This window comes from Muscardinus avellanarius (assembly GCF_963383645.1).
Source record: "Muscardinus avellanarius genome assembly, chromosome: 14".
NCBI classification, from domain to species: domain Eukaryota; kingdom Metazoa; phylum Chordata; class Mammalia; order Rodentia; family Gliridae; genus Muscardinus; species Muscardinus avellanarius.
Genome location: NC_137800.1, coordinates 56,721,274 through 56,738,395, shown reverse-complemented (window position 1 = coordinate 56,738,395; position 17,122 = coordinate 56,721,274). Strand labels below are relative to the sequence as shown.

The 17,122-nt window shown below is 43.2% G+C and overlaps 1 protein-coding gene across 1 annotated transcript in view; it reads left to right on the top strand.

Moving 5' to 3' along the window:
- NSD3 (nuclear receptor binding SET domain protein 3) overlaps nucleotides 1-15,749 on the top strand; it is a gene marked incomplete at both ends in the record, with an annotated part of 98,799 nt that extends 83,050 nt beyond the window's left edge. Inside the window, 8 exons of the mRNA XM_080709815.1 lie at nucleotides 251-453; nucleotides 1,101-1,213; nucleotides 2,062-2,331; nucleotides 4,497-4,613; nucleotides 7,935-8,076; nucleotides 11,764-11,870; nucleotides 14,414-14,618; nucleotides 14,967-15,749. Of these exons, the coding sequence (XP_080565941.1) occupies nucleotides 251-453; nucleotides 1,101-1,213; nucleotides 2,062-2,331; nucleotides 4,497-4,613; nucleotides 7,935-8,076; nucleotides 11,764-11,870; nucleotides 14,414-14,618; nucleotides 14,967-15,208 (1,399 nt within the window). The remainder of the gene's footprint in view (nucleotides 1-250; nucleotides 454-1,100; nucleotides 1,214-2,061; nucleotides 2,332-4,496; nucleotides 4,614-7,934; nucleotides 8,077-11,763; nucleotides 11,871-14,413; nucleotides 14,619-14,966) is intronic.
- Nucleotides 15,750-17,122: the final 1,373 nt, after the last annotated feature.

Below are 17,122 nucleotides of genomic sequence, written 5' to 3'. Positions count from 1 at the left end.
TGGCCACAAACCTGAGATCCTTCTGTTTCAACCTACCAAGTACTGGGATTATAATCGTGCACCACCATGCCTGCCCGGCTCAATATATGTTAAAATTATGTATATTTTGGAAGAAATAAAGATAAAGCATTTTGTGTTCTTAGAATATGAATGAAAACTGCAAAATATAAGACCCTCTTTTCTTTATGCCAACTTTGTAAAGAATAGTGTGATTTTTCATTTTCTTTGTCTAAAATTGTTTTGTTTGCAGATGGTGGCCAGCGGAGATCTGTAATCCCAGATCTGTGCCACTGAACATCCAGGGCCTTAAACATGACTTGGGGGACTTCCCTGTGTTCTTCTTTGGCTCTCATGACTACTATTGGGTACATCAGGGCAGAGTGTTTCCTTATGTTGAAGGAGACAAAAGCTTTGCAGAAGGACAGACGAGCATTAACAAGACCTTCAAAAAAGGTAAGTTGAATGATGTTTACAGTGACTTGGAACTCTTTGTGGATTTCTTGACATCTCTTTATTCTATAGACATTTGTGTTATTAGAGAATTTTCACCAGGTGTTGTGAGCCTACATCCGTGAGTTTCCAGTCCCATGAGAACCAGGTTTGAAACATGTCTTTATAGGGTAGACTGTGCTTTGTGTATGGAAGGAATTTCTTAAGTGATCTTTTTGTAAACAAAGATTATGCTGGGAGTAAGTTTTCTTAATCAAGTGAACTTTGCCACAGAAGAGTAGCAAAAGTTTCCACGAAGAGCCTTATAACTGCTTTTACAATGATTTGCCAAAAAGTCTGATTTTCTAGGTAAGAGTAAGATGGATTTAAATGTAGTACGAGGTGGATAGCTACTTTTAGGATCTCTTAGATGTCCATCATTGAAGTAGGGCCCTTTCTCTCAGGCAGCAGCATGCAGAGAACACAATGCTGGGTGAGTTATATCCTGTTTCATTTTATTCCTAGGCTGGTGATGGATGGTAATTTCCAGAATGTAATTTTAGAAAGTGTCAGGCCAGTGCAGAGCATTGGCAAGGTGGTATGATAGTACTATCCCAATGGTGTATGTTTGTATTTTAGTAATTATGTGCCTTGTTTGGTCTTATTGTCAGCACTGGAAGAAGCTGCAAAACGTTTCCAGGAATTGAAAGCACAAAGAGAAAGTAAAGAAGCACTAGAGGTTGAGAAAAACTCAAGAAAACCTCCCCCGTACAAACACATCAAAGTGAGTCTTTACCCAGTGAATCTTTACCCATGAGCACACAGGTGTCGCTGGGCAAGATGAAGTACGTTCCTCTCAGTGGCGACACTCTCAGTGGTCAAGCCTTTCTGACCTGTGAAAACTTTTGCTACTTAGGAGCCTGTCTTCTATAAAAGCTCTTGAGAGCCTTTGTGACGGGCACTACATGGGAGTCTTACTGCAGTGCTGCGAGGATTGGGGCTTTGATAAGCCTGTTTCGTGCCTAGGAGCAGCAGGGAGTCTATAAAATCCCATCCTTGTTTTACCAGGTTACCCTGCAACCAAGTGAGAAGATAGCTCTTTAAACTCCTTTATTTCAGAGAGCTGATAGATGAGTGTATTTTCTTGTTTTCAGTTGTGAAATTTTCATCTACCAGTAGAAGTAAAAATACATGGGATAAATAAGTAAAAACTCATGTAGGCAGTCTTAGTTTATTCATGAGGAAATTAAGATAAAGTGCTTTGCTGGCAATCACTTCACTAAGCATTAGAGGCCTGAATAACTGTGTGTGTGTGTGTGTGTGTGTGTGTGTGTGTGTGTGTGTGTGTGTGTGTGTATTAGTTACTGGGGCTTGAACCCAGTTGCATTCTACCTCTGGGCTATATCCCCAGCCCTATTTTTTATTTTTTTTTTAATCTGGAAACAAGGTCTCACTAAGTTGCTGACAGCTGGCTGCAAACCTGTGATCCTCCTGTTTCAGCTTCTCAGGAAGTAAGAGTACAAGTGTGTGCCACCATACCTGACTATAGCATGACTTTTTTGATGTTCCTCTTCAAATTACTGCTAAATCACTTATTTTGGCCTCTCTCTCCTTTGTGATTCTGTTTTCTAGGCTAGCAAAGTAATAGGAAAGGTACAAATCCAGGTTGCCGACCTGTCGGAGATCCCCCGCTGTAACTGCAAGCCTGACGATGAAAACCCATGTGGCTTGGAATCTCAGTGTCTTAACAGAATGTTGCAGTACGAGTGCCACCCCCAGGTGTGCCCTGCTGGAGACCGCTGCCAGAACCAGTGCTTCACAAAGAGGCTGTACCCTGACGCAGAGGTCATCCGAACGGAGCGAAGAGGCTGGGGCCTCCGGACCAAGAGGAGCATTAAGAAGGTAGTGTAGACACACACCAGAGCCCATGCCGCTCAGGAATGTTTCCATAGGGTAAAATTTTAAGGATAAAGTAGATTAGGATTTATGGCAATTTCTTTTTTCTTTTTGTGGTAGTAGGGATGGAACCCAGGGGCTTTCTACTTCTGGTCTATACTCCCAGACCTTTTTATTTTTTATTTTTTTATTTTTTGCAGTACTGGGGGTGGAACCCAGGGGCATTGTACCTCCACACCACACCCTCAGCCCTTATTTTCATTCTTAATTTTGAAACAGGGTCTCACTAAGTTGCGGAGGACCTCACTAAGTAGCTGAGGTTGGCCGTGAACTGCATTCCTCAGGTCTCAGCCTCCTGAATCCTGGGATTACAAGCGTGTACCACCACGCCCAGCTTAGTCTTTTTTTATTTTTGAAACAGGGTCTCATTGACTTGAAAAGGGCTTCGGTAAGTAGCTGAGGCTGTCCGCAAGCCACGATCCTCTGGTCTCAGCCTCCCAATGCTGGGATTACAAGCGTGTGCCACCATGCCTGGTTCTATTTTAATATTTTATTTGGAAACAGGGTCTCACTAAATTGCTGAGAGCCTCACTAAGTAGCTGAGGCTAGCTTTGAACCAGCGTGATCCTCCTGTCTCAGCCTCCCAAGTACTGAGATTTTAAGTATGTGCCATGACTCCCAGAATTATGGCAATTTTTTTAAAATTCCCATGTTAAGACTTTGGCATAGAAAGCTGGTCTTGGTGGCTCACACTTGTAATCCCAGTACTTGGAAGGCTGACACAGGAGGATCACAGGTTCATGGCCAGCCTCGGCTACTTACTGAGGCCCTCTGCAACTTGGTGAGACTGTTTTAAAGTAAAAAAGGAAAAATAGGGCTTGGGGTGTAGCTTGGAGGTAGAATGCCCCTGGGTTCAATCCCCTGTACCAAAAAAAAAAATTGGCACTAATTGAGCAAAGTAATAGTGGGAAGAAGATAATAATAGAATGTACATAAAGTTTGTGTGTCCTATAGTCAGTCATAAAAAAAGAGAAGGTAATTTTCTATTTGAAATATTTTTTCAGCTAGGTGTGGTGGCACACACTTGTAATCCCAGTACTTGGGAGGCTGAAAAGGAAGATTGCAGGTTCGCAGCCAGCCTCAGCTACTTATTGAAGCCGTTTGCAACTTAGTGAGACTCTTTTTCAAAATAAGGAATAAAAATGGGCCTGGGGGTGTAGCTCCAGGAGGTAGAATTCCCCTGAGTTCAATCTCTAGTACCAATAAATGAATGAATGAATGAATGAATGAATGAATGAATGAATGAAGAAAGAAAGAAAGAAAGAAGGAAAGAAAGAAAGAAAGGCAGAAGCCAGGCATGGTGGTTTATACCAGTAATCCTAGTACTTAGGAGGCTGAGACAGGAGCATGGCTAATTCAAGACCATTTAGCAACTTAGCTAGACGCCATTTCAAAATAAAAAAAAAAAAAAAAAAAACAGGGCCAGGGGTGTTGCTCAGAGGTAGGCTGCCCTTGTGCTCAGTCCCAGAACCACAAAAATAATTTTAACGATGAAGATGATGGTGGTAGAGCTTGTTTATTTCAAACTCAGGTCTGTACCAGGCTGGTCAGGACCCTCACAACCAGGAACAGGTAGGCACTGGTGATGGTATAGCTGCAAGGCTAGGGTTTGCTTTATCCCCAGATCCCAGCGGCACGCGGCACAGTGTTACCTGGACTACACATATAGTTTGCTCAGCGAGAAAAAGCAGTGATTCACTTATACCAAAAGAAATTCCATCTGAGAGCTCGTGAATAAGGAGCAACCATTGATTTGTTTATTTAAAAATTCTTTTTGAGCCGGGCGTGGTGGCGCACGCTTGTAATCCTCTCGCTTGGGAGGCGGAGACAAGAGGATCGCGCAGGTTCGAAGCCAGCCCCGCTGGCGTAAGAGACCTGTTTCCAAATAAATTATAAAATAGGTCTGGGAGTGTAGTCCGGAGGTAGAAGGGCTTCCAGGAACCCTAGTACCACCAAAACAAACAAAACAAAACAAAACAAAAAACAAATAAAAATTCTTTTTTTTCCTTTGTGTGTATATAGTCCTGGGGATTGAACCCAGGGCAATTCTACCCTATGTGTTCTAATATAATATACTGATTTATAGTTACATTTTACATGTTTTTTTGCAGGGTGAATTTGTAAATGAATATGTTGGTGAATTAATTGATGAAGAAGAATGTAGACTGCGAATCAAGCGAGCCCACGAGAACAGTGTAACTAATTTTTATATGTTAACTGTTACAAAGGTAAAATTGCCTTTTTTTTTTTTTGGTAAGAGAAAGGGATTTTCTGATCTTGTTTAGGTTAAACTGTTTCCTTGAATACTTTTCCAGGGAAATTATAATTTGTAGTAGCCAGCATACTATAATAGAGTACAAATGAGTCATTGTGGAAACCTTGTCCATTTCATGTGATATGACACTTAGGGTGAAAAGACAGCCCGGCAGCAGGGTTAGCATACCTTCACTCCAGTCCCTGGACACTAGTCCTTGCTCTTCTTAGTCACTGAAAGGCCTGGGCCTCAATTTCCTTATTACCAAAGGAGAGAATCAGTTCTGTGACTGTTCTGTATTATTTTCAAAATAATATAGGATTGATAGTGAATGTTGGCATAAGGAAAATAACAGTAAAAGTACTAGAAGCCAGTCATGGTAGCACACACCTATAATTCCGGTCCTTGGGAGGCTGAGGCAGGAGGATCACAGGTTTGAGGCCAGATTCAAAAATATAGCAAAGTCCCTCAGTAATCTAGCAAAACCCTATTTCAAAATAAAATAGGAGCCAGGCGTGGTGGCGCACGCTTGTAATCCCCGCACTTGGGAGGCAGAGACAGGAGGATCGCGCAGGTTCGAAGCCAGCCACGCGCGCTGGTTTAGGAGACCCTGTTTCCAAATAAAAATGTAAATTAGGTCTGGGAGTGTAGCCCGGAGGTAGAAGGGCTTCCAGGAACCCCAGTACCACAAAAAAAAAAAAAAAAAAAAAATAGGGCTGGGGGTGTAGTTTAGAAGTAAATGTGTCTGGGTTCAACCTTCAGTACTTAACAAAAGCAGTAATACTAATTATTAATGATGATGGTGGTGGTGGTGGTGGCCAGGTGTGGTGCACGCTTATAATCCCAGTCCTTGGGAGGCTGAGATAGGAGAATCTCAGGTTCGAGGACAGCCTCAGCAAGTAATGAGACTCTTATCAACCTACAGAGACCCTGTTTCAAACTAAAAATAAAATAAGCCAGTTCAGAGCCAGCCTCATCTACTTAGGCCCTTTGCAACTCAGTGAGACTCTATATCAAAATTAAGAATAAAAGATAGGGCTGGGTGTAGCTTGGAGGTAGAATGTCCCTGGGTTCCATCCCCAGTACTACAAACAATAAAATTAGCTGCTGGTGTAGCTTGAAGATAGAATTCCCCTGGGATACACACACACACACGCATGCACACACAATAATAATAAATGTAGCCAGGTGTGGTGGTGCATGCTTATCATCCCAGCACTTGGGAGCCTGAAACAGGAGCAACTTAGGCCCTCTGCAACTTAGTAAGACCTTTTTTCAAAAAAAAAGAATAAAAAGTAAGGCTAGGGGTATAACTTGGAGGTAGAATGCCCTTGAGTTCCAACTCCAATACTGTAAAAAATAATAATAATAAATGTGACAACTACATGTCACATCTATTGTCCTAGTACCATGTTTCCTGTGTTCTAGGGTATTTAATAGCTGGCTGTGGTGGCGCATGCTTGTAATCCCAGTACTTGGGAGGCTGAGACAGGAGGATCTCAGGTACAGCCAGCCTCAGCTACTTAGTGAGACTGTTTCAAAAATAAAGAAGAAAATAATAGGGTAGTGATATAGCTCAGAAGTTGAATGCCCTTGGGTCCAATCCCCAGTACCACACACACAAAAAAAAATTTTAGGAATATCATTGGGTTTGGGATATAGTTAGTGGTGGAACACATTCTGAATATTTGTGGGGCCCTACATTTGATCCCTACCACCATTATCCCCTCAATATAGATATACAGACATACACATGTATGTATGTGTTTGTGTACATATACATACACATATACATATAATTAAAAGTGAGAGGAAGAGATTATTTAAGGATTTTTAACTCACTAGGTTTGGTTGCACATGCCTGTAATCCCAGTACTTAGGAAGCTGAGATTGGAGGATCACAATGAGTCAGCGAGACTCTTAGCAACCTAGCAAGGCCCTGTTTAAAAACAAAAAGTTAAAAAGGGTATAGCCCAGAGATAGAATGACCTAAGATTCAATTCCTGGTACCACAAAAACAAACAAAAAACTAAAGTAAGCCGGGTATGGTGGTACACGCTTATAATCCTAGTACATGTGAGGCTGAGATAGGAGTATTGCAGGTTCAAGAAAAGCCTCAGCAAGTAATGAGACTCATCAACCTAGTTCCAAATAAGAGACCCTGTTTTCAAATAAATAAATCAGGTTAGGGGTGGCGCACCCTTGTAATCCTCATGCTTAGGAGGTGGAGACAGGAGGATTGCGCAGGTTCAAAGCCAGCCGCGCTGGCTTAAGAGACCGTTTCCAAATAAAAAGTATAAAATAGGTCTGGGAGTGTAGCCCGGAGGTAGAAGGGTTTTCAGGAACCCCAGTACCACCCCAAAAAAAAAAAAAAAAAAATCAGGTTAGGGATATAGCTTGAAGGTAGAATGTCTCTGAGTTCAATCCCCAGAAACACACACACACACACACACACACACACACACACACACACAACCAAAAAAAAAAAACCTAAAGTATTTTAACTGGTGTGGCATGGTTTAAAAGTTTTACAACTTTCAGCTGGGCGTGGTGGCACACGCTTATAATCCCTGCGCTTGGGAGGCTGAGACAAGAGGATTGCGCAGGTTTGAAGCCAGCCTCAGTTGGCTTACGACACCCTGTTTCCAAATAAAATATAAAATAGGTCTGGGAGTGTAGCCCTGAGGTAGACGGCCCCTGGGTTCTATCCCCAGTACTACCCCAAAAGAAAAGTTTTACAACTTTCATAAAACTGTTTAATGAAGCCAGGTGTGCTGGCACACATCTGTAAACCCAGTACTTGGGAGGCTGAGACAGAGGATGATAGGATCCAGGCTGGCCTCAGCAATTTAGCTGACACTGACACTTTGAGACACTGTTTCAAAATAAGCAATAAAATAGGGCTAGGGATCTAACTGAGAGGTAGAACGCCCCTGGGTTCACTTCCTAGTACCAAAAGAAAAAGTTTCATGAACAGAAACTACAGAAACATTTCAAATGCTGTTTTGTTGGTTTTTGTTTGTTTGTTTGTTTGTTTGTTTGTTTTTGTGGGTCTGGAGATGGAACCCAGGGGCATTCTACCTCTGAGCTATACCCCCAGCCCTGATTTCTGTTATTTATTTTTGAAACAGGGTCTCACTGAGCTGCAGAGGGCCTCACTAAGGAGCTGAGGCTGGCCGCAAACCAAGAGCCTCCGGTCTCTGCCTCCCGAATGCTGGGAATACAAGCGTGCGCCACCACGCCTGGCGTTTACACTTTGTTTTATGTCAAAGGCACTTTTCTTTTCTTTCCAAAGGACCGTATAATTGATGCTGGCCAAAAAGGAAATTATTCTCGTTTTATGAACCATAGTTGTAATCCAAACTGTGAGACGCAGAAGTGGACAGTGAATGGAGATGTCCGAGTTGGACTCTTTGCTCTCTGTGATATTCCTGCAGGTAGGAAGCGACTTGTGCCCGCTCCCACCTTTCCCTACAAGAATGTCTGTTTGTTCTTTGAGGTCAAGACATTATTATTTAAAGTTTGACACCCAAGGATTTATTCAAATAAGAAGATGTGTTGCATTTAGAATTATCATCTGCCAGTGAGAGGTAAAAGTCTACATTCTGAAGAGAACCTAGCGGGAGTGTTTATGTAAGTGGGAATGTGGCTGGATTCTGTGCCCCTGGTCCTGGCACATGGCTTCTCCCATTCACTGCTGTCTGTATGATGGAATCAGATGTTTTAGATAATTGTTTTTCTTTTCAAACATATTAAAATTAATTAGCTAACCAGGCATGGTGGCATACACTTGTAATTCTAGTACTAGGGAGGTGAAACAGGAGGATTGCAGGTTCAAGGCCAATCTCAGTAACTTAGTGAGACCCTGTTTCAAAATAAAAAATAAAGTAGAGCTCAGAGTTAGAATGACCCTGGGCCCAGTCTCTAGGGCCAGAAAAGAGTAATGAGCTGGGAATAGTGATGCACGCCTGTAATCCTAGGACTTGGGAGACTGAGGTAGGATTGCAGCTTCCAAGACAGCCTCAGCAAGTAGTGAGACTCATCAACCTAGTGAGACTGTTTCAAAATAAAATAGGCTTGAGGGTTCAGCTCAGAGGTAGAATACCTCTGGGTTCAATCCCTAGTACCACCAAAAAAAAAAGTAATTAGCTTAAGTTAGTATCAGCAGCTTCTTGGCTATTGTTTTCTTCACATTGAAAGATTATATTCTGTTTCAAATTAGATGTGGAAGGCCTCAGAAACCAGAGCATTATTTTTGGTGGTACTGGGGGTGAAACCCAGGGGCTTTCTACCTCTGGGCTATACTCCCAGACCTATTTTATATTTTATTTGAAACAGGGTCTCACTAAGTTGCTAGAGCCTCACTAAGTAGCTGGGGCTGGCTTCGAACTTGCATGATCCTCCTGTCTCCCAAGTACTGAGATTACAAGTGTGGGCCACCACACCTGGCTCTTATTCTTGATTTTGAAACAGGATCTCACTAAGTTGTAAACGGCCTCACTCTATTGCACAGGCTGGGCTCAAGCCTGTGATCCTCCTGTCTCAGCCTCCAAGTACTGGGATTACAGGCATGCACTACCATGCCAGGATTAAACCTCAGTTATGAAGTTTTATCTTTTTTTTTTTTTTTTTTTTTTTTTTGTGGTACTGGGGTTCCTGGAAACCCTTCTACCTCCGGGCTATACTCCCAGACCTATTTTATATTTTTATTTGGAAACAGGGTCTCTTAAGCCAGCAAGGTTGGCTTTGAACCTGCGTAATCCTCCTGTCTCTACCTCCCAAGCACGGGAATTAGAAGGGGTGCCACCACACCCAGGTGAAGTTTTATCTTTTAATCATATAAGGTATTAATTACTGGCAATAGCATTCTCTCTATTCCATAGCCATATTGTTCATTTAGAAACTAGAGTTAAGCCGGGCGTGGTGGCGCACACTTGTAATCCCCACGTTTGGGAGGCAGAGACAGGAGGATTGCACAGGGTCGAAGCCAGCCTCAGTGAGAGCCAGCAACTTAGTGAGACCCTGTTTCCAAATAAAATATGAAATAGGTCTGGGAGTATAGCCTGGAGGTAGAAGGCCTCTGTGTTCCACCCCCAGTACCACCAAAAAAAAAAAAAAAAAAGGAAGTAGAGTTAATATGCTTTTAGAAAAGAGTGCTAGAATCCGGGCATCGTGGCACATGCTTTTAATCCCAGCATTTGGAAGACTGAGATCGGAGGATAGATTTTTTGCTGACAGCCTCAGCTACTTAGTGAGGCCCTTTGCAACTCAGTGAGACCCTATTTCCAAATAATGAATACAAAATAGGGCTGGAGGTATAGCTCAGAGATAGAAGCCCCTGAGTTCTATCCCCAGTAGCATAAAAAGAATTTAAAAAAAAAGAAAAGAAGCCGGGCGTGGTGGCGCACGCTTGTAATCCCAGCGTTTGGGAGGCTGAGACTGGAGGATCGCGGTTCGCAGACAGCCTCAGCTACTTAGTGAGGCCCTTCGCAACTCAGTGAGACCCTGTTTCAAAATAAAGAATAAAAAATTGGGCAGGGGTTGTAGCTCGGCAGTCAGTGCCTCTGTGCTCCATCTCAGATGTGCAAAAATAAATAAAAGAAAAAGAGGGCTAGATGGGTGCAATGGCACACACCTGTAACTCTTACTTGGGTGGCTGAAGCAGGAGGAATGCAGGTTTGAGGCCAGCCTCAACAATTTATTGAGACCCTATTTCTTTTCTCTTTCTTTCTTTCTTCCTTTCTTTCTTTCTTTCTTTCTTCCTTTCTTTCTTTCTTTCTTTTTATTTATTTATTTATTGTGTGTGTGTGTGTGTGTGTGTGTGTGTGTGTGTGTGTGTTACTGCGATTGAAACCCAAGGGCATTCTACCTATGAGCTATACCCTACTTAATGAAGACCTCCACAACTTAGTGAGACCCTATCTCAAAGAATAAAAAAAAGGGCTGGGGAGTATAGCTTGGAGGTAGAATGCTTCTGGGTTCAATCCCCAGTACTAGAAAAATAATAATAAATAACAATAATACCAATATTATTTTTTAATTTTTATTTATTTATTTATTCATTTATTTATTGGTGGTACTGGGGGTGGAACCCAGGGGTTTTCTACCTCTGGGCTATACTCCCAGACCTATTTTATACTTTATTTGGAAACAGGGTCTCACTAAGTTGCTGAGAGCCTCACTAAGTAGCTGAGGCTGACTTCGAACCTGTGCGATCCTCCTATTTCAGCCTCCCAAGCACTGGGATTACAAGCGTGCGCCACCATGCCCGGCTTTTCACCCACTTTTTTATAAGAAGGATATAACTTCATTTTATGATATTTAGTGTTGCCATAATTAGTAAGAAGGAATTTTTCCACCTTTTTTTTTTTAGGACTGGTGAGCAACCCAAGATAGGTGGGGTTTTTTTGTGTGTGTGTTTTTTTTGGTGGTACTGGGGTTCCAGGAAGTCTTTCTACTTCTGGGCTACACTCTCAGACCCATTTTATACTTTTTTATTTTTGGAAACAGGATCTCTTAAGCCAGTGCGGCTGGCTTCGAACCTGCATGATCCTCCTGGCCTGCCTCCAAGCGTGGGGATTACAAGCGTGCGCCACCACGCCCGGCTCAACCCAGGATAGTTCTACCTCTGATCTATCCCCAGCCGTGTGTGTGTGTGTGTGTGTGTGTGTGTGTGTGTGTGTGTGTGTGTGTGTTACTGGGGGTGGAACCCAGGGGCTCTTCTACGGCTATACTCCCAGACCTGTTTCATACTTTATTTGGAAACAGGGTCTCACTAAGTTGCTGAGAGCCTCACTAAGTAGCTGAGGCTGACTTCGAACCTGGGCGATCCTCCTGTCTCAGCCTCCCAAGCACGGGGATTACAAGCGTGCGCCACCACGCCTGGCTTTTTTAAAATTTTGAAACAGGGTCTTGTAAGTTGCTGAGCTGGTCTTGAGCTTGCAGTCCTATCTTGGCCTCCTTTCTTCCTCCACACCCCCCCCCCAGTACTCTTTTCAGTGAGGTGGAACATGGGATGTCCTCATGTCAGAATTATGGCTCTTCTTTCAGGATGAGAGTATGTCTGGCAGCTATTTTTCCCCCTCATGACTTGAGGATGAATAATTCTTTTTCTTCTCTTTTAGGGATGGAGTTAACATTTAATTATAACTTGGACTGCCTGGGCAATGGGCGGACAGAGTGCCACTGTGGGGCAGACAACTGCAGTGGCTTTCTAGGAGTACGGCCGAAGGTCAGTTGTGCAGGACCCGAAGCCGGGGGGGAATTTGTGAAGATGCTTGCTATGACCGGCTTGGGAGAGGACTGGCTGTGGCACCTGCTTTGGTTTTCGGGTCATTGGTAGTGCTTACCAAAACTTCAGACACTCTTGACTTTCCAGGGAAGTCTATTTTAATAAGGTTTGTTAGTAAGTCTGCTTTTAAAACTTTTAAAAATGAGCTATAAGCCGGGCGTGGTGGCGCACGCTTGTAATCCCAGCAATTGGGAGGCTGAGACCTGGAGAATCGCGGTTCGCGGACAGCCTCAGCTACTTAGTGAGGCCCTCTGCAACTCAGTGAAACCCGGTTTCAAAATAAAGAATAAAAAGTAGGGCAGTGGGTGTAGCTTGGAGGTCAAATGCCCCTAGGTTCCATCCCCAGACCTGCAAAAAAAAAAAAAAAAAAAAAAAAAAGAGCTATAAACCAGGCGTGGTGGCCCACACTTTCAATCCCAGCATTTGGGAGGCTGAGACCAGAGAATCGTGGTTCACAGACAGCCTGTGAGACCCCATTTCATAAATAAGAAGACTAAAAAAATAGGCCTGGGGGTCTAGCTCAGAGGTAGACCTGGGCTCCATACCCAGTACTGCAAATAAAAAGAGCTAAAAACTGGGCATAGTGACACAGGCCTATAATCCTAGACTGAGACAGAAGGATTGCATGTTCAAGGACAGTCTAAGCAACGTAGTAAAGAGTCTCAGCAACCTAGGAAGACCCAATTGTTTCCTTTTTTATAGGCTTTCTACCTCTGGGCTATAGTTTCAGACCTATTTTATATTTTTATTTGAAAACAGGGTCTCACTAAGTTGCTGAGAGCCTCAGTAAGTAGCTGACTGGCTTTGAATCTGTGCGATCCTCCTGTCTCCGCCTCCCAAGCACTGGGATTACAAGCATGTGTCACCACGTCCAGCAATTATACACATTTTAAATGGTTAATCTTAGCTGGGCATGGTGACTCATGCTTGTAATTCCAATACTTGGGAGGCTGAGCTAGGAGGATGACAGGTTCACAGCCAGCCTCATCTACTTAGGTCCTCCACAACTTAGTGAGACCCTGTTTCAAAATAAAGAATGAAAAATACGGCTGGAGGTGTAGCAGAATGCCCCGGGTTCAGTCCCCAGTAACATACACACAGGAATGAATGAATGAATGAATGAATGAATGAATGAATGAATGGTAAATGTTGTCATACATGGTGACACACACCTGTAATCCTAGTACTTGAGAGGCTTAGATAGGAGGATTGTAAAGTTAAAGGCCAGCTTCAGCAATTTAGCAAAACCCTGTTTCAAAATAAATAAAAGAAGCCAGGTGTGGTGGTGTACACTTGTAAGTCCAGTACTTGGGAGGCTGAGACAGGAGGATCTCAGGTTCAAAGTCAACCTCAGCTACTGAGTGAGGCCCTCTGAAATTTAGTGAGACCTTGTTTCAAAATAAAAAAAAATAAGCCAGGCATAGTGGCGCGTGCTTGTAATCCCAGCATTTGGGAGGCTTTGCCAGGAGGATTGCAGTTCCCGGCCAGCTTCAGCTACTTAGTGAGGCCCTTTGCAACTCAGCGAGACCCTGTTTCAAAATCAAGAATGAAAAATAGGACTGGAGGTGTAGCTCTGAAGTAGAATGCCCCTGTTTCCATCCCCAATACAGAATATATATATATATATATATATATATATATATATATGTATGAAAACATATAGTTATAACTATAATATATATGTGTATATGTATATGTGTATATATGCAGGGAATGGTGGTTCATGCCTGTAAGCCCAGTACTTTGGAGGCTAAGGCAAGAGGATCACAGATTTGAGGACAGCCTCAGCAAGTAGTTAAGAGACTCTGAGTAACCTAACAAGACCCTACTTCAAAAGAAATTTAAAAATAATAATTAAGTAGAGTTGGGGCTGTAGCTGGAGGTAGAATGCCCCTGGGTTCAATCCTCAGTACCACAAAAATAAAAAGGGCTAGGGTTATAGCTCATAGTTAAGACTTTCCTGCTTCAATCCCAAATACCAAAAAAATTAAAATAGTAAATATTATGCAAAATAAATTATACCTCAGTGAAAAAAAGTCACAAGTTTAAGTATTAATGGAAAACTGCTTGGATTTACCAGCATCCCCAAGATTAGTAAAACATAATGTATACCTTATTCAAAAGTCAGTGGAAGCCAGGCGTGGTGGCGCACACTTATAATCCCAGCATTCGGGAGGCTGAGACAGGAGATCGCGGTTCTCAGACAACCTCAGCTACTTAGTAAGGCTCTCAGCAACTGAGTGAGACCCTGTTTAAAAATAAAGAATAGAAAATAGGGCAGGGGTGTAGCTCAGAGGTCGAATGCCCCCGGGTTCCATCCCCAGACCTGCAAAAAAAGAAGTCAGTGGGATGCATGGTGTAATGGGGTGCATCTTCCTGGCCCTTTGGGAATTGCTCCGCAGCTGGCTGAGGCTGTCAGGGCTTTCTTCTGTGGGAAGCTCCTCCCCTCTGACTCCTGAGACTGTGCTCCTCCTCTCCCCCAGTCGGCATGTGCACCGACAGTTGAAGAAAAGGCAAAAAATGCTAAGCTAAAACAGAAGAGACGGAAAATCAAAGCTGAACCAAAGCAGATGCATGAAGATTATTGTTTTCAGTGTGGAGATGGTGGAGAGCTGGTCATGTGTGACAAGAAAGACTGTCCCAAAGCATACCACCTTCTATGCCTTAATCTGACTCAACCACCTTACGGTAAGCCAGCTGTGAGGCCTCCCTCTGCATGGGTCTTTGTCCACCAGTGTAACTCAGAATCCATTCTGTTCTCCTGGGTCGAGCCATGAAACGGACGCTGAGTGGAACAAACAGGAGCACATAAAATTGCGCGGTGACTGGGGTCACTTGTTCCGTCACCATGGGCGCTGGCAGCTTGCTTGGCACGTAGCTCACGTCCATGGGAGACGATGCTCCTCGGTTTGTGTTTGACTGAAGTTTGGGGTCGTATTCAGTTAATTCAGCTCCCTTTCAGAGTAGGTGGTGGGTTTTCCTGAGTAATCAAGACGGACACTAATCACGCTCTCCTTCCTGCACACTCTGCCTCAGGAAAGTGGGAATGCCCACGGCATCGGTGCCGCGAGTGCCGCAGCGCCGCTGCCGCCTTCTGCGAGTTCTGCCCACGCTCCTTCTGTAAAGAGCACGAGAAGGGGGCCCTGGTCCCCTCTGCACTGGAAGGCCGTCCCTGCTGCTCCGAACACGACCCCTTAGCTCCCGTGTCATCAGCATACTGGAGCAAGATCAAATGTAAATGGGAATCGCAGGATCATGGAGAAGAAGTGAAAGAATAAATGGATGATAATCCCTCTTTCTGTTTCAATGAAAGAAAGAAAAGAGCAACTAGATGATGCATGTGGGGGAGAGACTGCCACGGCGTCCCAGCCCTCATCGCGGGAACTGCCTTATTAACAGAATGGGAGACCAGGCCATGCAGGCAGAAGCCGTTGACGCTGTCCAGTTTTTGTGTTTCGTTTTGTTGGTTTTGGAGGATTAAATTCCCTGGGATTTTTTTTTTTTTTTTTTTTAGTTTTTTTGGTTTTTTGTTTTGTCTTGTTTTTGCTTTTTATTGTGCTTCAGTGTCTGCAACTGGGAGAAGAAATGTCTTCACTTTTAAAATTAGAAGAAAGAAAAAAAGTTTTGTTCATGGGATCAGCTTAAAGTCTAAAGATGTGTTCCTCACTTGTATAAAGCAAAAGTAGCCATCATTTCTTTATTTATTTTTACTTTTAGGAATTTTGAGGTGTGTAGTTCAAATAGTCTAATCAGTGTATATTGTGTGTGTTTTAAGTAGGAATCAGGAGAAGCCTTCTAGAAAAAGGGTCTGATCACTTCTATATACCTCTTTACTGAGCAGTAGGAGGCTAACTTCTCTGCCTTAGAATGTGTCTCGCAGTCTTAGGGAAGGGCCCTCTGGAAGGATTAAACCTGGCCTCGTGAATCCTGCCCTGTGGATTTCGCCTCTGTGGTCTTAGTCCAGTGGGCTTTGTGATAGAGTGACTCCAGCCAGAAAGGTGTGTAAAGTGCTTTTAGTTTTTGAGGAAGGAAAGGAGTGGATGAGTTCACTCCCTTTGAAGTGTCACTGACTGGCCTTTGATGAAGTGCATTTCTGTGGCTCTGAACGGGGAGGGCGGCGCCGCCCAGCCCCTCGCACAGGCAGCCAGAGGGGACCAAAGGCACCGACCGGAAGTTGGAGCGGATAAGCACCATTTTCTGTCCAATTTAGTGTAGACCCTGGTATCACTTAGAATTACAGACACAGGCATTTTATCTTCTTTTTTCTTCCCCTGATCAAACATTTTGACAGCTGACCATTCACTTGTGTTTCCTGGAAAATCACACAAGTGAATTCGAGTGAGTTTGAACAGGCCTTGTTTGTGTTTATTTGCATTTGAGTAGTTTCTAATTTGGGGGGGGTAAAAGTAGCTGGGGCATCCCCATGTTACATGTAAACAATTTCTATTTGTTATTATCCAGTACTTAACAACTGCACCTATTGAGTAAGAGGAAGAACTTCTCTTTTACAGGGTAGATGAGAGCCACACAAATGCACTTTATCTTAGGAAACACTTGGAAAAGCTTCCAAGAAAGTCAGTGTTAGCAAAGATGGCTGACTGTGATGTTCGGATCTTACAGATCCAAGATTACCAAGATGTCCGCCATAAAACACACTTGCATTTAATGCTTAGGGATATATATATTCCAGTATTTCTTGTATGAAATTATTGATATGAGACATTAGCACTGTATTAAATAGATGTCTAGGGTTAGGTTGAATGAATGTTAACTTTCTCTGTGAATTGTGACGGCTTACCATTGCCAGAACCTGGTAGCACTTATTTTCCCTCAAAAAGTACCTGGTCCCCTGTGCCAGGAGGGAGAGTAGATGCTCTACTCAGTCCTTCAGCTGTATTATGTGTGTTCCATTTTCTTCTCAATTTAGAGCTCTTCTCTGGAAAGAAGAAAAGACTGTTGTGCCTCTCTCTTTTGTATATAAATGTGCAGTTATACTGGATTTTCTCTTGTACAACAGCAACAGCAGCACTACAGTTCCTTTACTTAAGCTCCTAAACTGCCATTTGCCTGGTTGCAGAAATTAATTCTGAGGTGACTCATTGGGCATCCAGTAATCCTGTTGATTAGATTATGGTCCTAAAATGAAAGCTGTTACCAAATCTAGTTGCTATAAGTAACATGACATACAGCTC